At 57.6% G+C, this 20,438-nt stretch overlaps 1 protein-coding gene across 4 annotated transcripts in view; it reads right to left on the bottom strand.

The window, feature by feature from the left end:
* The window catches only part of STARD8 (StAR related lipid transfer domain containing 8), a 44,921-nt gene that overhangs the window by 9,683 nt on the left and 14,800 nt on the right, over positions 1-20,438 (bottom strand). For 2 of the 4 annotated variants that reach the window (XM_064669519.1, XM_064669520.1), the window contains 2 exons: positions 1,461-1,532; positions 18-99 (listed from right to left, as the gene is read on the bottom strand). In XM_064669519.1, coding sequence (XP_064525589.1) covers positions 18-99; positions 1,461-1,532 — 154 coding nt within the window. Of the gene's footprint in view, positions 1-17; positions 100-1,460; positions 1,533-3,160; positions 3,320-10,218; positions 10,521-20,438 lie in introns of those variants that run through there. The other 2 variants (XM_064669518.1, XM_064669516.1) reach the window with 2 other exon arrangements.

Below are 20,438 nucleotides of genomic sequence, written 5' to 3'. Positions count from 1 at the left end.
GGATGAGGGAGTATTACCTGCACAGGGATTTGAGGGAATCCTGGTCCAGGAAGCTGTGGTCCTTCTTCACAGTGCCGATGTCAAGAGGGAACAAGGAGTCTGGGGAGGAAAGCGAGAGGCACATCAGCGGCCGCTCCCGAGCCAGCTGCTCCATCAGGCAGCAGGAGGCATGGGAGGAGGGAAAGGCTGTGAGGAGCAAGAGAAGGAGAGACCTGGGTGGCTGGAGACCACTCAGAGGTGGTGCATGCCCAGGGTCCCTGGGCACAGCTCCCAGGTGTGTTAGGTGAGGGTGATGAGGTGCCCAATGGCATCCATCCAGTTCCCTGCTCTGCTGGGATCATGCATGTGGGATCTGGAGCCTCAATCCCAAGGGTCTCAAACCAGCTGTTCATTAAGCCACGGAGTGCAATCACCAAGGGAAGGGAAACAGAGGGAAACACTTGGAGGATGTGGGAAGTTCTGTGGAGAGAGGCTGGAAAGGGGTGGGTTCATTCCCAGACTCCAGCGGCAGCACCGCTCCTCAGTGCCCAGCTGTGAGCACAGCCCGGGGCCAGGACCTGGCGCTGGGGGTCTCCCGGCAGGAACCCAGCCCGTCCTTGCACGTGGGGCCTGCCCCCCAAAATAGACAGCAGCAGCAAACAGGCAGCCCGTAAAGCCATCCCCGGGGGCTGCTGCTGCGGGGCCGGTGGAAGTGCCCGGCCGAACAATGGCCACGGCCCCCGGATCCCGCTGGATCCTGCTTCCCGCTATTGTCCGGCCAGCAGGGCCAGCTGCAGCACCGCTCCACATCGACCCCCTGGCCAGGACCAGGGGCCCACTGTGGCTTCCAAGTAAACACAGCTGAGCCTAAGGCGAGGCCCACTGGCACAGCCACCCTGTGACCCACCCTGGGCACCTGGCACAGCGCCGGGAGCGGGAATGCTGGGGGTCTGCCCCTGCCCCACACCTGGGGAGCCCTGGGGACCGGATCTGCACCGGGCTGGGCTCACCGAGCACTCAGAGAGGGCAAGCCGGAGCAGGGCAGGGGCCGCAGGATGGTCAGCAGGGAGGGAGGGAAGGAGGAAAGGAGGGAGAATGTGTTTGCTCTCCACGTTACCTACACTGGCTGCCCCTGCACTCCCACCCACGGCAAACACTCACTGAACCTCTCCCGAGCTGATGGCTCTCCAAAGCCTGGTTGCCCTTGGCTGGAGCAGCCACCCTGGGACTCCTTGTAGCCCTGCCTGAAGGGGAAAAGTTCAGGAATGCAGGAAAGTCAATTGTGGCTGGCTCTCCAGGCCACAGCCAAGGGCATGGCCAAGTTTTACACACGATCATATAATCAGTGAACAATCCTCTCCATCCCCTCCTCTTCCTGGAGCTGTGGGCGCTCTCCCTGCAGCTCTCCTTGGAATGTGGATGAGATATGGGCTCTGAGCCCAGGTACAGAGCAGGGGTCAGTGGGAGGAGGCAGCTCTCACCTTCATACAGCTGGGCATACTGGGGGAATCCTGCTGCCCGCAGCCAGTCACAGGCTCTCTTGGCTTCGACTTCTGGAAGAAAGCAAAGAACAGGCTTGAGCACCCTATGGCAGCAGCTCCCTGGATCACAGCCCAGTCCCCCAGATGCCCGGCACCAAGCCCCTGTTCCACGTGCACAGAGCAGAGGAGATGCCCAGCTGTGGAACCAGGAGCCAGGGGTCCCGCGGGCAGCAATGCCAGGCACAGAGAGGGGGCTCAGGCAGACACAGCTCAGCTGCACCTCTCCAACAGCACCAGGCAAAGATCAGGAAATGACAGGAATGATGGGGCCACAAGACACAATTTTAACCTTCCAGTGAAATGTTTTGTTTCTGAACCCACCAACCAAATACAGTTCTTGGCCAGGCAGGGGAGGAAGATCTTTATTTGTAATAATGAGTTCAGAGCTCATCAAAGCTCAGGGCTGGTCACTTCTGCAAACATCCTCCAGAAAATCCTGCCGAAGGAGGCCTTCCTCCCCACCTCCTCCCCACCGCCTGGCCCTCCCTGCCTCTTGTTTCAAGCTGGTGTTTGTCCCAATGGGCACCAAACCCCTGATGTGGTTCTACCCCCCTCACCCAGCCAGTTCCCACCCCTCACACAGGCATCAGCCATCGCCTGGATGAACTCATCCAGCAAGCAGCACTGTTTCCTGGGAAATTCCTCAAATTTAGAGAACTTGAGGGAAAACAGCTCAAAACTCCTGCAGCCACAGCAAGTCATTGCTAGACGTTGGCACTGCTGGTCCAATGGCATTTTTACTGCTGAGGGTGACAATGTTGGACCTCAAGGGTAGAAAATGCCTTGGCATCTCTGGGGCCTGTCCCATCTCTCCCAGAGGCACCACCAGGCACAGAGTGGGCTGAGGCTGGACCCACCCAGCACTGGAATACCCCGATTCCATCCCCATCCACCCATTGCCTCAACCCAGAGCTCTGGCTCCATTTTACATTCCCCAGTCCAAATCTACAGTAGGGAAAAAAAAAAAGCTCTAAACAAGCAGCTCAATTCAGGACAGGACCAAGCCAAAACCCTGGACCCAAATACTTGGGAAGTTTCAGGAAGAACTTTTGGAATGAGCATCTGCATCTGGGTCCAAACCACACAGCTGTCCCTGGTCGTGGTGCAAGCCCAGCCAAAACCCGGGGCTGACCCCTCCTGCCCCGACAGGGCTCAGCCCCAGCAATCCCAGTGGAGAACTCAGCCCTGGCGCTGTCCCGGGGCAGCTGCTCCATGTGGAGCACTGCATCCCTCCCAAAGACCTGACACTCCCTGGGGAGGGCACCCTGTGGCTGTTGCTGTCCAGCAGGAGGGCACCAAGGCTGGTGGTCCTTGTGAATCTCTTTGGCCATGCCGGCTCTGGAAGCAGATCCCTCCCACACCCGTGGGGCGGGCAGGACTCAGGGACAGGCATTTCCCACAGCCCCGCCAATGGACCTGCCAGCCTTTGTTCCTTCTCATCTCTGCTCCCCCTTTGCTCCCAGTGGTGTTCCATGGGGCCACCCCAGCCAGTGGCTGCAGCTCCAGGTGCCCCCAGCCACGAGCAGAAACACCAACCTCCCACCTGCCCCACGGATCCTGCCCCAAGGATGGGTCTGGCATCTCCCATGGAGAGGCCGGCGGAGGGAAGGGCAGCAGGAGCAGAGCCCAGCCGAGCTTACCCGAGCCCACGGTGGGGCTGAGCTGGTAGAAGAGCATGGCTGAGCACCGATGGGGACATGCCGAGCCCGGGGACACCCCGCGTGGCCGCGGCAGCGGGGCCGGGAGCAGCCGGAGCAGCCGGGACAGGATGTTCCGCGTGGGACTGGCTCGGCCGCCCATCGCTCCGCTGGAAACGCGGAGTCAGAGCACGACATTTCCTTCCCCTCTGCTGCCTCCCCCGCGCGGGACTGGCGGGGGGCCAGGGCCCCGCACCTCCCCTCTCCTCCCCCTCTTTGGGAGCCGGGTCCCGGGCTCTGCCTGCTCAGGTCCTGCATCCCCCCCGAGCCCCTCGAACAGCGAGCATCCCCCCATGGGCAGGGTGCTCTGCTCGGCCCAGGCTGAGCCCTCCCCACGTCGAAGCTCTGGCACAGAAAAGCTTTTCAAGTGTCCCGTCCCAGAGGGAGCCAGCAGCCAGCTTTCCTTCTCCTCCCACCCTTCCCACGGACGTGCTTTCCCAGGGAGGCGCAGGAAAGGTCGGGCAGGCAAACGCTCCTGCCGCGGGGGCACAGCCGGACACCGGGCACAGGGTTACCCATTTCAGCCGTGTTCCCAGCCCTCCCTGCCACCTCCTGGCAGCCTCACTGCCAGGGCAAGGGGATGGAACCTGAGCCCAGAACTCATCCCTGGCTGCAGCCTCCCATGGGAATCCAGCCTGACCCCAGGGAATGGTGCCTGGAGATCCTCCACTGCCTCAGCCTGAGCCCCGGCAGCAGCCACAGAAACAGGTTTCCAATGGGGACATGGGGATTCTCTGATGTCTAGTACAGGCTCATCGAACACTACACCCACCCTCAGCAGGGCACAAAGAGGGTCTCCTCGCCTCCTCTGGTCAGCAAACAATTTCCAGGAGCTTGTAGCAGCTCAGTATCTTTGAGATCTGCAGTTTAAATGGGCCGGAAATGATCCCATTCAAGTTGCATCGCGGGAGGAGCAGGGAAAGGCACTGGCAGACAGGCAAGGAAACACGCCCAGCAGAGCCCACACATCCATGGGAAACAAGAGGATAAATCCCACCAGCTTCCTGACTGCAGGCAGGGAAGATAGACCAGTGATCCCAATATGCCTCAGGCTCCCGAGGAAGCTCTCCATGGGAGATGAGCCCTCGGGAAACACCTGGACAACCCCATGGGGTGAACCAGCACCAATGCCCTCACTGGAAAAGGCTCCCAATGGTGCACAACCCCCATGAGCCACCAGAGATTCCTCCCAGGCAAAGGCTCTGCCCTTCTCTGGCACCTGCTGAGGCTAGATGGCATTTCCCAAGAAAAGGCACCCACAGCTGCTCTCCCCTCCCCTGCACCCAGCAAGGGGCACAGGCTATGGCCCAGGGGCCACTGTGGCCCATCAGAAATGCCTCAAGTGGGTCCAGCTCCCCCAGCCTGGGGTCACTCACCTGGTCCCCCCAAGGCGGGGAACCCAGACCCCCCAGCACCCCCCAGCACCCCCGGGCGAGGGGCAGAAAGCAAAAACAAAGGAAGAGAAGAGCCTCCCATTGTGCCAGAAGAAAGGGATAAAAACCAACATGGAAGTGGAAAAAAAGGACGAAATTCCCCAATCCCCTTCCTGCACTCACTGCACCACAGCATTTCCCTGGACATAACCCACTGATGGCTCCAACAGGAATGGTTCTGGCTGTGGGGTGCCTGGAATCTGACATCTCTGCCCTGAGTGCTTTTGGAGTTCCATCCACCCCGCCCTGGCCTGGAACAGGCGTGGACAGGGAAAAGCCCGGGATCATAAAACTGTAAAACCAGCAACCTGGAACACCGGAGCCAGTCGAATTACAGGCAGGAAAGCCACTTCCCAGAACCCTGGCTCTGCACTTTCCCTTTAACAATCAAAACTAAGAAGGGAGAAATCCCAGCCCAGGCTCCCAGCTTCCCACAGCAAGGCTCCAGATCCCCACAAAACATCCCACACAGCCAATTAGTGTGTGAGGAGAAAACCCTGCCACGAAATCGCCCTCACGTTACCTCATGGAAAGCTGGAAACAGCTGCCCGGCACTGCGGGGGAAGCTCCAACTCCAGCACCAGTGGGGAGAAATTGCTGGTTTTTCTTTCTTTTTGGTGAGATTTCTTTCCATCCCACCTGAAAATAAATCTCTGCATACAACAGGGACTTCCCTTCCCAGCTGGAAGCAGAAGTTCTCGCCTGCCTTTTACAGGAATGACAGAAACTCCCAAGGCCTCTCCCAAACCAGGGGGATGTGCCTTCACTGCTTGAAAATGTGAGGAGCTGAAGCAGGTTTCCCATGAGAAAGGTGTATGTATCCTACTGCTGCTGAAGGTATTGGGGCCAGCACGGCCAGGGAAAGAGGGACTGACTCTGCCTGCAGCCCCCAGTGCTGTGCCTGCAGAAATTGGGGCTGCCTCCCTGAGGGGCATCACTCAAACACAGCCAAGGGCCAAACCCAGACCCTCCGTGCCCACTGGAGACACCTGTCCCCTCCCAGTGTGCTTGGGAGGAAACCCCACACTGCTCCCCTGGCACCAAGGGGTGTCCACCAAGCTGAGCTCTCGGAGCACGAGGCAGACAGAGCTTCACACAGCCACAGGCATTCCCCAGCCATGGGCATCTCCTGTCCATGGGCACCCCCGTCCACGGGCAGCTTGGCACGTGGCACCAATGAACACCAGTTATCTGTTTCCAGCTCCCAGCACCATCCAGCAAAGGGCAGAGACTGCAGAGCTGCCAGCACAGACACGGACAGGGCACACGGGCAGGAATGAGGAATGCTGTTGGATGTTCTCCCAGACACGGCGTGTTTCCATAATTAACCTTCACACAGCAAATAGGTCCCGTAAGTTTTGGGAACTGCTCCTTTCTATGTCACCAACTAGGAATCTATGTCACCAACCAGAAGCATCACCTCTAGCCCTGAAATGTCTGGTCCAAGGGCAACACTCCCTGGGGCTGGCACCTGGAAAGGTGGACGGCACTGCGGGGGCACCAGAGCCCTCTGCCACCCAGCTTCAGTCCCAGACAGCTGCTGTGTGGGGCAGATGAACACTAGGGACATCCAGGGGGAAAAACATTTCCAGAGGCATCAAAGAAATTTCTGGTGGTGTCTGCATGGGGGACAGTACCCAAGCACCAGCTGGTACAACCTGGGCAGGAATCCCTCTGGCCACCATGAGGCCGGGAGACTCATTGTGTTTCTGGATCAGAATCCATGCAGGATGGGTGTGTAGGCCCTCAGCAGCACCACTGCAGCCCCCAGAGCGCTCCCCCCACCTTATCTCTGCCCCCCTTGCCCCTTGGCTCAGCTCCAGGGCTGCCTGTAACCGCCCTTATCGGCTGCAGGGATGAGGCAGCTCTGGTTTCCTCTCCTCAAACGAGCCCAACAGCAGCCTCGGGTCTGCTTTATTGTGTTCTGAAAGCTCAGACCAGCCCTTTGCACCCAAAGCCCCAGAGCCTGGTGCTGCCTGCAGGAACGCAGCTCCGAGGAAACCCAGGTGCTGCTGGAGCACCCTGTCCAGCCAAAAAGCAGCTCCTGCCCTCCCAGGTTGGCACCTGGGACAGGAGCTGTATCCCACATGCACAGGGAACACCACTGCTTCCCCAAACATCACTTGGAGCAACTTAATTTCAGGCTTGCAACCTGTGCTGTTTCTGTTAAAGGTGAGAAGAAAGCACTGAAGCAGTTACATCAGCCCCAAACACCTGGGGCTTAGGATGATGGAATGGTTTAGGCTCAGAAAGCCCCCGAAGATCATCAAGTTCAGCACTGCCAAGGCCACCACTAGCCCATGTCCCTTCTTCACACCAACACACCTTGACACACCCCACAGGGCAGGGTTGAACAGCAGATGCCACACTCAGGGACACAGGGAAGGATCCTTCCAGGAGGAAAGGATCCAGAGGGATGTGGGACACACCATTCAGTGGATGTGGTAGCAGGATGCAGTGGTGAGGCAGAGATGGACCTGGCACTGCCATGATGGCTGTGGGAGTGTCCCACAGGATATTCCAGATTCCTGCTCCCATAGGACACCTCCTCCCAGCCCTTGGCTCCGCAGAGCCCAGGAGCAGGAGTGCTGTGGCAGCTCAGGGGTTACACGGCCCACCCGAGTGCTGCGGCTGCAGAGCAGATGTCCGGGGGGAACAAGGGATGGAAAGAGAGAGGAACAGAAACAAAGGGCCAGGAAGGTGAGGACCCTGATCTGTCCTTGCCTTCTCCACCTGCATTTCTGCAGCTGCTCTGACCCCAGAGGAACAACCGAGAGGGCAGGACCATCCCCTTGTGCCGGAGAGTGCAGCAGCAACAGCCTCCCATGTCCAAGGGAAACCCAGGAGGAACCTGGCCTTCCATCTCTGAAAAGACAACAGCAAAGCAACGTCATGGCAGAGAGGATCCCTGGCTCCAGCCCACCCCCTGCACCACCCCAAGAAGGTCTCCATCAGCGCCGGCACAGCCGCTGTCCACCTCTGTCAGATCTATCCTTGGGGTGAATTCCTGCCTTGTCTTTGGCACTGGTTCATTATTCCCTTCCTGGCTGGTGTTTGCTGAGCCCAGAAAGAGAAATCCAGAAGAGAGTCCCCAAATAGTTTGGTTTGGAAGGGACTTAGAAATCATCTGGACCCCTCCCACCCCCCCTTTCACTAGACCAGGTTGCTTCAAGCCCTGTCCAAACTGGCCTTGGACACTTCCAGGGATGGAACGTCCACAAGGAGCAAGATGGAAACAGCTACTCAGATGCTGAAAAAAATAATCCATCTTGCCCATCCTGTATCCCACCCTTTCTAAAATTGCCCTGCTGTTTTCCTGTTGACCATCCCATGGATCTCACGCACACTTTGTTTGGACTAGTGGACGCCGTCCCTCCGGGGCAGCCAGTGATGCCAGAGCTCCGGCACGGATCCCCCACTGCAGGTACTGGCCTAACCTCACCTCCCCGTGAGGAGGGATTGCATCCCACATTTCTTAACATGGACAACAACAAAAGTCCAGTTTTCACTGCTTGAAGGAGTGTTAGACCCAGCACAGACAGCACAACCTATCCCCACAGCCTATCCTGCCTCTGGCATGGCTGAGATCAACACCCAGAGTGCATTCAGCATAGCACTCACACCACAGGCAGCATGAGACCCAACACCAGCCACCACCAAAGGCCAAAGAAGACCAAGGCAAAGGAAAACACCAACAGTTCTGCTAAAAGACCAGAGTCAGCAGTAGCTCTGGCTTTGCAGGGAGCTCTCAGTTCCAGTCGCAGCACCCACAGCAGATGTGCATTTGCATCTCCTGCTGCAGCTGCTCTCCTGCATCTCACCTCGAGGAGCAACCCTCAGCTCCTACTGCTGAATCCAGGCACCAAAACACAGTTACTCACTTAATACATGAGGGAATTCCCTCCTACTCTTATGTATTTATTTAGCACAAACACATGTGTGTTACCAGAGGAACCCACGGAGCAGCATTCCCTCGTGGTCTTGCTGCAGCTTTTTCCATGCTGTACAGAATCACAAACCCAGCTGAGGAATGTTCAGGCTCTGGTGGCTTTTATGGGAGCCCTGCAAGCTACTGGGGACAGGGACCCCAAACCACAGCTGTCACACCTGGCCAGTGGGCACTGCCACAGCCCTGGAGCAGAAATGTGCCTCCACGGGAAGAAATGGGCACTGAATTCCCAGCAGAGGCACAAAGGGTTACTTTGGGGCTCTCTTCTTCCCTTTTTAAAGGCTGCAATACAAAAATAACCCCAAATCAAGTGTTTCCCAGCTCTGTGCAATAACCTGCCTCCTTCCCCTGCTTCCCCCATTCCCCACTGCAGCGTGACTCCAAAGTCACCTCCCTCCTGCCCATGGCCACTGGCCACCAGCCTTGGCATTGGTTTATCAACTGGTCCCTGCCATCTGGGGGGAGCCAGTGCTCCTCACTGGCAAAATTCTGGGTTTTAACCCCAGGGAGTTGTGGGTGCACAGCCAAGCACAAGGCCCCCCTCAGCCCACTGCTGGCACAGAGGAGGTGCAGGGACAGAGCCCGTGCAGGGACACCTCCGGGCACTCCTCCAGACAGAGCCACACAGCACGGCATAAACAACAAAAAACCCAAACCCTGAGCTTCACAAAGCAGCCACAGAACATTTCTCAGGTGGACACAGGTCTGTGTGTGCCAAGACAGGGCTGTCACCTGCCTGTGGGGCTCTCCCATCGGGACCCCCTCCTGCTGCGCCCAGTGTCCACTGGCACCACTCAGGCTTCACTCACCCGACTCCAGGGGGCATTTTCCTCCCCACACCACAGCTCCAAAGCTGTTCCCTTCTTATTCCCTCCTCTCCTCTTTTTAATACTGCTTTTAAGTCAGCAAACTGGTGTCAGCAGGTGATGCCACATCCCACAGCACAGCTGGTACCGGCACCATTGTGCTCCCAGTCATGCCAGCTGCCATCCCACCACCCTCACTGCCTGGCAGGAGGAGGGGGTCAGGCTCACAGAAAGGCATTTTGGCTTGGGCTCAGGAAAAAAAAACAGAGATCGAGAGGAGCTGGCATATGGCACTCACTGTGCTCTCACCGGCTCAGCTGCCTCTGTCAGAAATAAACCCAAATATTACCAAGGCTGTACCTTCCCTGGGGAGCAGAAGGGGGAGGAAAAGCCCCACACAGTGTGACCGAGGCCAGCCCGTGCTCTGTCACTTCCATCGCCCCCTCATCCCTCTCCCACACAGCCACACACAGGGCTCCCTGCACACCCCCTGCAGCCCCTCTCAGGCACACGCAGGGCAGTAGCTACAGAGCACTTCAAGGGGAAAAAAAGGTAAAGGAAAAGCCGTTTGTCAAGAAAAGACAAAAAAAAAACCCTCAACTTAAAAACAACACAACCGACACCTCTGAACCCTTCCCTCGCCCCGCTGTGCAAAAGCCAGAGTGAACCACCCTGCTGCAGAGGAAATGCTGCTTCCAAGAAATCTCTGACAAGAGAAAAGGTCATTTTACAGCCTTTCCCACCTCCCCTGAGAGTGTTCGCTGGCTGGAGCCTCCCAATCCAAACACAGAGCCTGGACACGAGCAGACTCACCATGGCAGGAGCTGTTAATCCCGGCTTTGTTCATTTGAAACCGTGGATCAAATGCAGAAAAAAGTATCAGCATGACCCCCAGCCTCCTTCATCCCCTCTTTGGCCACCCAGCGCTGTCCGCCGGTGGTTAGAGACCTTCCCCCGGGCACCCCCGGGAGAGCTGCGACCTTTCCCCGCGGTGCCGAGCCCCGCGATGTGCCCCCGCTGCCCCGCTCCCCGTCAGGAGCAAACAGGACATCCCGGCCGCGCAGGGCTGAGCCGCCCAGGCGGGGGTGGGAGCGCCGGGGAGGGCTCCATCCGGAGCGCCGGGGAGCGCTGAGCCCTCCCAGCTCCGGCACAGCCCCGCACGGACACCCGGCGTGTCCTGCCCTGCACAGGGTGCCGGTCCAGCCCGGCGAGCTGCAGCGTTCAATTCCAGCTGGAAAAAATGAGGGACTGGGAGTGAAGCTTCCCGCAGGGCGGCATCGTGCCAGCCCCAGGCGCTGGGAGCAGGGCTGGACGGGAGCGTGGCACTGCCCAGCAGTACTCCAGGAGGGAGGAGAGGGATGGGCACCCCAAAGCCCCCTTTTCCACCCCATCAGACATCGACTACTCAAGCCACCGACTGTGATCTCCAGCTGAGGCTCCTCTCAGCTGCCAGCGCTGCCCAGGAACACAGCTTTCTCTCTGCCAGGGATGAGAAGGCTGGGGAAAGGGAAATCCAAGGCTGATCCATCATAAATTTCCCAGTCCCTCAAGGTACGAAAGAGGACTAAAAGCTCAAAAAGATGGTTCAGGGACAACAACAGGGGTGCCTGCAATCCAAGATATCCAGACCTAATTGCCCAATTCCCTACAATGTCTCAGTTTATGCTCAGCCCAGTTTGCTCCACCTGCCCTGGGAATGCTCCTTCCCCATGCAGCAGTGCTTACCTCTCGGGCAGCCCAAAGCAGAGGGGTCAGCAGAGTCCAAGTGAGAAGCTGTGGTTGACACAGGATTAGTCTCCACAATGAAAAGCACATTTCCTGCGACTGCACTTCCCCAGCTGGTGCTGTGGCACAAATCATTCCCAGAACGAGCTCTGAGATCCCCTCAGCTGAGCATCATCTTGCCTTGTTTCTGATTCCCAGTGAGAAACATGATAGGTCTCTCATCCCTATCCAGGGATACAGCATTGGAAAACATCCCGCCCGCCCCCCAGCTTCCTTACACCTGGCAGGTCAGACAGAAGAGAGCAGGAAGAGGCAGGACAGGGACCCAAGGGCCACTGTGATGCCTTCAGCCTTCTCTAGACCCAGGCCCCTCCAGACCACGCTGTCCAAACAGGCAATGGAAGCTCAGACAACAGCCCCAGTGTCATCACAAAAACGTGGAGGGCAGTGACACCTGAGGACAAGGGTGGAAGAAACAGCACAGATCTCAGGTTAGGGAGGTCACCGAGCCAAACAGAAGCCCACAACCTGCCTCGCTCTTTTTTCCCTTTCTCCCCACTGGAAGGAGACACTGTTGAGGCTGGATTTGAAGTTCAAGGCTCCCCATTCTTTATGAGCCAACAGGAGATGTGGGACAGCAGGACAACGGCCTTTTGGAGAAGTCTTAAAGGATGTCATAGTTTTGCAAAGAGACAAAGGAACATTTCAAAAAAATACAGAAGTCTCCTTGCCAGGAATGTGGGGAATGTCAGGGAATATTACAAAACAGGATACAAAAGCTGGCCTCAAGCAATGTTAGAGACTCATACACTGGCCTGACAGTCAAGATGTTGAATCCCAGTGGAAGACCAACCATGGGGATGGCAGAGGCAGTTTATATGGTCCCATCTGTCTGTCTCCCACCAGTGAATCCAGCACAGCCAGCTGTCCCTGTGCCCCTTCCCACAGCCAAGCCCACCCTGCACCAGGACACAGGTCAAAACAGAGGCCTTCACATCAAACAGGGTATTTCTGAGGAGCTGAGGCAAGCAAAGCCTCACAGGACACAGTGAAGGGCCAGGGAGGACCCGAGGATGCACAAAGGGAACTGGGCTGATCTGTGGCTGAAGGTCATGAATCCCAGGCCTTTGCTGTAAACAGTGAGGAAAAGAGATGGTTCAAACAATTTTTCCTCAGTTTGGTTAATTAACCAAGCACTTCCCAGCCTTCTGAGGGATTTACAGGCACAGGAGCTCCCACCCCCTCACACAGCTATTCCGGCTCATGGGAAGTTATGACGCCGAAGGCATCGGAGCCGGAGCAGTGGCTGCCAACAGCTGGGTCAGGAGCAGAGGAACAGCCCTGGGGTCAGGCCAAGGAGAAGCCCAGGGGTCAGGTAGCAGCAGGAAGACCCAATTCCACACACCAACCGCTTGCAATAGAAACCAGAAGCCTCTTACTGGCAGAGCAGTGCCTTTGGCAGGAATGGGCATGTTTGTTCCAGCTTCCCTTCCATGTGAAACCCCCTCTGTAAGGAAAAGATTTGTCACAGCAAGACCCGCTTGGGGTTTTCTTGCCCAGCCCTGACAGCACAACAGCTTTGCTGGAGCTCACAGCCAGACATGGTGAGGACAGAGCAGCTGCTCGGGGGAGACAGATCCCCTCCTGATGGCAGGATGATGCCAGGGCTGGCAAAGGCTCCAGCCCACATCCAGTGCTTTCCAGGGGTGATACAAGGAACACCTTGCCCTAATGACAGTCATTCTGGAATACCCACTGTGATCACACAGGGAGGAACCTCTCCAACCAAACCTCCACCTCAGTGGCCGTGCACGCAGGGAAGCCCCTCTTTTCCCACAGCTTCGGGAGGGAGGAGTGATGTCCCAGAGCTCTTTGGCTAATGGAAAACCAGCCAGGAGGAGCCTCCACAGGGCTTGAAGCCTGTCTGTCCATGTGCCACAGAGTGAGGGACCCTGGCAGGTCCTGCACCTCAGAGGGGCTGCCCACCCCAGGGCTGTCTCAGTCTAACACTTGGCACAGCAGTATTTTACACATGTAAGTGTCCCAAGCAGCCAGTGTTGTGTCCTTCAGAACAACACTCTAAAATGCTCATCTCTTCCCAAGTAAGAGTTCCCTCCCAGTCCCACCAGTGTGCAGCGGTTGCCCCACTGGTGTTTCTGAGGAAGCCTTTGCCTCAGCAAAGCTCTCCCTCAGCACTGCAGACTGACGTGTTTGTGGTCAATCAATCAGCTCACACCCTTCTAGAACTCTGCCATGTCTATTTTTATGAGCCACTAATTTTTGACTCACATGCGTGTTTTTGGAAGGGACCCCAGGCCCAGCACAGCTCAGCAACCTCAGCACCTTCGGGGACGAGCAGCTCCTGCCCCCCAGCCCCCGCTCGCTGACCAGCCCCATCCAAGGCAGCCCACACTTGTGCCCAAATGCCCTGAGTCCCAGTCCCGGACACGTGCTGCACGGCTGCTCACCCAATGCCCACCTGAGTGAGCCACAGCCACGGGCACGGGGCCGGGAACCAACCCTGCCCTGCCCAGCACGTGACGGGTGACACTGGCCCGTGACGGCCGCGCACAAGGACTCGCTGCTCTCCCCGCCGGCTGCTCAGCCAGCGTGTCATCCCCACCTGCCCGCAGGACTGCGGAGCGTCACGAGGTGCCTCTGGGCCCAGAGCACTGAGCGGGGCCAGAGGAGCTGATCTTTGCTCTCCCTGGGTCTCCAGAGCATTCCCAGAGAAGGCTGTGGGACACGGCATCTCCTCCCACTGCCACTGCAAAGCGCCTCTGTGCCCATCCCCAGCCCAGATCCCAGCAGAGCTGGAGATGAGGGGGAGCAGTGCTGGAAAAACAGGGAAAGCACTGACAAAGCCATTCAGTGCCCTGATGGGCTGAGGAACCCGGCCAAGAAACACAAGCTCTCAGTAACCCATGGAACACAGCCTTACACAATGCTCAGGAACATCCCTCCGTGCTGCCAGAAGCCCTTCACGGCACAGCTCCTGCTCAAGGAGCGGCACGAACCACCTGAGAGCAGGTAACTCCCACGTGAAGCAGCCACGCAGGTGACTGGTTCTGCCAGCACAGGTGAAGAGCAGCCCAAGGACAGCCAAGATCTCCACAGGCACTGACAGTAAGGAGAAACTGGGATCTCTGAGGATTTGGGTCCCATCCCAAGCCAGCACCGGCCACTTGGGGGGACCTGGCCCTGCCAAGACAGATGTTCTTAACACACCACATTTCCTCTTCTCCATGAAGACCACAGATAAAATATCAGTGAACCTTATCAAACACTAATCATTGAAACTCCTGATCTCGTTATCCCCTGCCTTCTCTAATGGCTGTGGCCATGGAATAGAGACATTAGGAGGACCTGGGGGACCTCAGCCCAACCCTCAAACTGAGAAGAGCCATCCCAAAGTAGAAGAGGAGCAGGGGCCAAGGTGGGGCTGTCTCAGTGCAGCAAAGGGCTTGCACGGATTTGTGTCTCTGAGGAGGGCAGGAAGGAAAAGCGTCAAACCACGGAGCTCAGCCAGGGCCCGGCGCCGCTTCCGGCCGTGCTTCTGCACAACTCCATTAATGAGCCGACAGCTGCAGCTCCCCAGCCTGCAACAGCATTCACAGAAACAAAAAATTAATTAAAAAACAATCCCTGCTGCTCAAGCAGGTGGGAAAGCCGTGGAGAGCAGGAGAGGAGAGGCAGCAGCACACACAATGGTGCCAAGGCTCTGGGGACAGCGTGACCCCCAGCATGACTTCTTCCATCACAGGGAGAGGTCTGGGCACACCCAGCTCCTCTCACAGGCGGAGGAAGGTGATCCACCCAAAACTCAGCGGGTCCCAGCCTGCTCTTGCTGCGCCTTTCTGTGCCCAGGATGCTCCAGCCACCCACAGCCAGCTGGAGCAGCTGCCACTGCTCAGGGCCAGGCTGACAGCACCCGTGTGCCCAGGGAGGAGTGTGAAGCACCAAGCTCTGGCTCACCAGCATGCTCTGACTGTCCTCTTTGTTACCACTTCAATCCCACACCACATTCCTGCCACCACCACAGGGATCATGGAATCATGGAATCACAGAATGGTTTGAGTTGAAAGGGACCTTAAAGCTCATCTCATCCCACCCCCTGCCATGGGCAGGGACACCTTCCACTAGCCCAGGTTGCTCCAAGCCCCGTCCAACCTGGCCTTGGACACTTCAGGGATGGAGCAGCCACAGCTTCTCTGGACAACGTGTGCCAGGGCCTCCCCATCCTCACAGGGAGAAATTCTTCCCAATGCCTCAGCAGCACCTGAGGGTCATCTCCAAACCCTCTTCCTGCATTTGAACATTAAAAAAAATAAAATTAAAAATTAAAATTGTGCTGGTTCTTTTGTGCTGGACACAGCTCACCACACCAACCAGCACCACCTTTTATCCACTCCCTGTTCCCCGCCTGCTGCCACCCGGACAGAGCCATCAGACCAGAGCTACCTTTGTCCTGGCCCAGCACACAATGGTCCCAGTTTGCAGGTGATGTTTGCAGGTGATGTTTGCAGGTGATGTTTGCAGGAGCAGTGCTGGCAGCAGTGCCATGGTGTCACTGCTCTGTGCTGCATCCCAGCTCCGGGTCAGCAGCAGGACTCTGGTCACAGCCTCATGCTCTGAATCCCTTTTTAAACACCTGGGATCCCAGGGGTGAGTGCCATCAAGGTGGGCATTTGGAGTACACACCTGGGTGACTATGAATAGAAATGGCATCACTTGGTTCCCCCCAGACAGAACCTTGTGGGAAGAGCGGACACAGACTGGAAAACCTGAGCATCCGTGGCTGGAGCAGCCGGAGCAGAGCCCACACCCTGCTCAGTGCCTCTGACCAAGGCAGCCCCAGGGAGCCTCCCCGGCCCTTTCAGAGGCTCTGTACAGAACACCAGTGCTCCCAGTGCAGCCATTCCGTGGCTGGGAACCCCACTCCCCGGGCTGCCGGAGCGGAGCGACACCCCAGCACTGCCGGGGCCGGGAGCCAAGGTGGAACAATGGGAACCATTTACAGGGCAGGAAGCTGCATCTGCTGGATGAAACGCTATCTTCAAACAAGACGTGTTTGGATAACTCCAGTTTCATAACTCGCCTCTTCCGATGTTAGGAAATCACGGTAATAAAAAGAAAACAAAATGGAGGAGAAGAAACCTGGCACGGGGAACAAGGGGGGAACAGCTCGAGCCCCAACACTGCCTGGGGCTGCAGCCCCTGCACCAGGATCAAGGTCTGATCAAATATCCACAGGAGTTAAATGTGCACCACAGACAGTGGGGGCACAGTGAACTTTGATGATCTGCTACATTACCACATTTGTTTGACTGTTTGTCTTTCCAAGGGACATCAAAGCCATCCTGGGGGAGGAAAAAGAATCAGACTGAGCAGTAGGATATGGGGTCCAGCAGCCCTTACGTTCATCACCTTAAAGGTAGTGGAAGGGATGGTCTGAAAGCATCCTGCACACCCTGCAGATGCCAGCTCAGCCCCACCACGGGGCAGCAGTGCCGGGGGCACACACGGGACCCCCCAGGACCCCACTCCTCCTGCTGTGACAGCCAGCCATTCCCGCAGCTCCCACAGCTGCCACCTCCACAATTCAGGACAAGGAGCCAAAAGCTGAGGTCACCCGGCTCAGCCACAGACCCTCCCCAGCACCCACCTCCTCTCCCCACCCTCCCCAGGCCAAATATAAACTTGCTTACAGGAAATGCCTTAAAGAAAAGGCACCTCCCTGCGTCCTGAAGAAAATAAACTGTCTCTGGACATGAAGGAAATGGCTTTATAAAAAAAAATTACACTGCAAAGCAACTTTAACCCCTTCAGTCCCTGCTGCAAACACAGCACCCACGTGCCTCAGGGAATTTCAAGGTGTCTGGGCTCCAGACTAGTGACATGAGAGCAGCCTCCTGCCATAGGCAGGTCCTGCAGCATCGCCAGGTCCTGAGCAAAAATGGCACAAAATCCAGAATCCAAACACAAACTCTCCACCTGGTAAGGAAAACACAGGACCCTCAAAAAGGGCTCATAGGTGGGAACCCACACTTGATTCCACAAAAGCACTGGCTCCATTCCCAGAGCCATGGGGCAGAGAGGGACTCACGCAGCTGTTGGCATTGCTGGAGGTTCTGCCCTGCAGCCAGGGGTGCTGGGGGGCTGCACCTGAGCTCCCCTCCCCATCCCCACCCCTTCTTTGAGAGCCCTGGGTGGGGGCATCAGTGCCCCCTCCCCTCTGAGTGTCCCTCAGAAGGTGTGTTGGGATCTCCAGCAGCTGGAAATGTGGCTCCCCAGCTTCCCAAAGAGGGCAGGGAGGGGGTACCCCAGTGATGCAGCCTCCCACAGCCCCCTGCAGCTCCTGCCCTGTGCTGGCCCAGCGCTGCAGCTGCTCCAGCCCACCAGGGCAACATATGGAGGCTTAAAGAAGCACCAAGATTGCCCTGACACCAGTGTCCCAACACAAGGCACAAGAAAGAAAAAAGATAAGTCCAGGAAATCGAGGATGGTGAGAGGCAGCTGCCTCAGAACAGTCAAGAACAGCCCAAAGCCCACAGCCCAGTGTGGAGAGGGAAGAGCTCCCCCTCCCCGGTCCCTCCGTGGGCACTGAGCACTGCCAGGGATGCTGGAGAGGAACCTCCATGGGCCAGGACAATAAATAAACTCAGTGCCAGGATCTGGCAGCGTCAGAGAAGGTGATTCCATTCTCCCCACACAGAGGAGGATGCTGAGGCAGAGCCTCTCCTGAAGCCAAGGCAGGAGCAAGGCCACGAGCACAGCCAAAGCTCTCCCCATGTCACTGACCCCCAACACCTCTCTAAAAGTCCCCTTAAAAACCAGGCACTCGAGGCTTTCAGCCTCGAGGCACAACGTGGTCTGATCCAATTCAGCTGCTGACAAACCCCCCAGTGCCTGCTGTGGTTTGGGATTGCTCGGAGCAGGGACGTGTGGAGGTGTGAGGCCAGGCGTGGGAAAGGGAAGCGTGGGGTCAGCTGCCACTTGGCTGGGAAGTGAGTGGCCATGTGGAGCAGCAGCCAGGACTCAGAGTTCAGCAGATCACGCCTGCCTCGAGAAGGGAGGCGATTTCAGCCCTGTCCCTGATTTTTCACACTGTGTACAGAGGTTCCCAGCACAAGCAGCCCAGTCCCGGTGGAGCAGAGCCTGCCGAGCTGCAGTTATCCCAGCGAGGGGAAACAAGTGCCTAGGGCAGCTCCAGAGCAGAGGGATGTTTCTGCCATAGCCAAACAGAGAACAGGGCTGTTCCTCTGGCTCTTCAGAGGCGAGCTGTACAGGGAAAACCAGAGGTCGAGGAGGCATTTTGGTACCTACAGCCCCTGGAGATGCCCACAGGGAAGGTGCTAAGGGAGAGGAGACAGGGCCAACAGATGCTGGCAGTTCCAAGGATGGACATCTCCATCTTCAGCAGCTGAAGTCCTCAACAATATCTGCTGGACAAACCAGTGGCACTCCCCAGCACTCCCAGTGCCACCCTGTGCCTGGGGAACAGCAGTTAACTCCTCCAAACATTTGGGTTTGTTTTTTAGAAGTCCATTATTTTCAGCTGGGGAAGGAGCACTGCTTCCTACATCCTTTCTGCTTTCACGACAGCAGCACCACAGCTCCCAGGACTTCAGCTCAGGAGAAATCAATCACACAGCCACCAGCATGGTGCTCCTGGTGCATGTCAATGCCCGGGGGGCTCATGCCAGTGGCTCTCGCCAGGGAACAGCCATCCTGGGATTTGCTCAGGAAGGTGTCCAGGGGCCTTGGGGCCATTCTCTGCCTGGGAAAACAGAGCTGGAACACTGGCTCTGGCTGCCCAGACGTCCTGCTCTTGCCCAATGACACTGAGGAAATGAGGTCAAGTGCTCTCTGTGTCACTGCTGTGGGCACTGTCCCACAGCCTCGTGACACCTCTGCCTGCCACTGCCCGTGGCCAGTTCCAGTTTTACCAGGAGCAGCAGAGGGAACCAGCCCCCAGCCGACCCTTGTGAGCCCCCCAGAACAAACCCCTACCTACAGCCCTGGAACTGCTCCCCCCTCCATCCCAGCCCAGCCTTAGCCCAGCAGTCACAGCAAAGCCTCCTCTTCACTCCTTTTACTTTCTATCTCTTTTTTCCTTTAAATGCCAGCTTTCTTGTCCTCTCTGCCTGCAGGGCAGGAAATCCCCCGGCTCGCCCAGGCTGAGGTGCACTGGGCCCCTCGGGTTCAGCGCTGGGACACCCTGGGAGGAGCTGCCAGCTGCTGCTCCCAGTCAAGCAATGGCATGGCCAAGCCTTGGCTGCAGCGCCCATGAAATCCAGAAGTTCCCCACACCAGCAGCCAGCTGTCCCAGGATTCATCCAGACGGCCTCAGCAGCCTCGTGCCCCTGCAGCCCCCTGGGCTGTGACACTGCACACTCCTGCCTGGGTCCCCCGAGGCAGGGGCAGAGCTGGCACTGGACCAGGCTGAGCAGGGACCCCCACCCTGCAGCTGCGGGGCTCGGGGGCTCTGTCCCACACACACAAGCTGTGATGCACAACGGCAGCCCGGCCAGCGGGTTTTGGTAACCCCTGTCCAATTCCCGACAGACCAGGATAGCTCAGTGGGACCTGTGACACAGACACAGAAGGGGCAGCTGAGCCCAGCCATGGGACAGCAAAGGAACTCAAGCTGGACATGGCAGGGGCATGGAACTGGATGGTCTTTAAGGTCCCTTCCAACCCAAACCAGCCCAGTATTCCATGAGTCTCCGGTGCAATGGGATATGAATGGGCTGAGCCCCAGGGAAGGTGCCCTGAGCTGTTAAAGCTGCTCCCAGCACCGGCAGTTATTACTCTGCCTGTGACTGGCAGGGGTGACAAGTGCCCTGTGCTGATAAGGGCTGGGCAAACAGCCCTGCGCAGGCCAGTGTGCCCGGGCAATGATTAACCAAGGGGAGGGAAGAGAGTGGATTGGGTAGATGGCCACTGACGGATGTCACAGCACCCAGAGACAGGGACACATGGGGACCCAGCAGCGGTCACATCCCACGGGCTCAGGGCCGGCACTCCAGGGGGAGCACCGGGCACAGAGGGAGGGGCACGGAGCAGGGCAGAGCAAGGCCAGTGCAGCTCCACACCAGAATGATCCCTCGTACGGAACGTGCAGGTGATGTACTCAAGGAATCAGACGGCAAACAGACAACAAAACCCCACAAGCCATCGCCCCCAGCACCAGAAAAATAATCTCTTGCTAGAAATGCAGGGACAGACCCTGTCTCTTTAAATCCCCACGCCCAGCCCCGCAGCCTGGAAAGGTTCACATCGTTCCCGAGGTGCCTCTCTGAACA

Source organism: Pseudopipra pipra, chromosome 13, assembly GCF_036250125.1.
Source record: "Pseudopipra pipra isolate bDixPip1 chromosome 13, bDixPip1.hap1, whole genome shotgun sequence".
Classification (NCBI taxonomy): domain Eukaryota; kingdom Metazoa; phylum Chordata; class Aves; order Passeriformes; family Pipridae; genus Pseudopipra; species Pseudopipra pipra.
The sequence above is the reverse complement of the archived record's forward strand: the minus strand, read 5'-3'. Positions and strand labels throughout refer to the sequence as shown.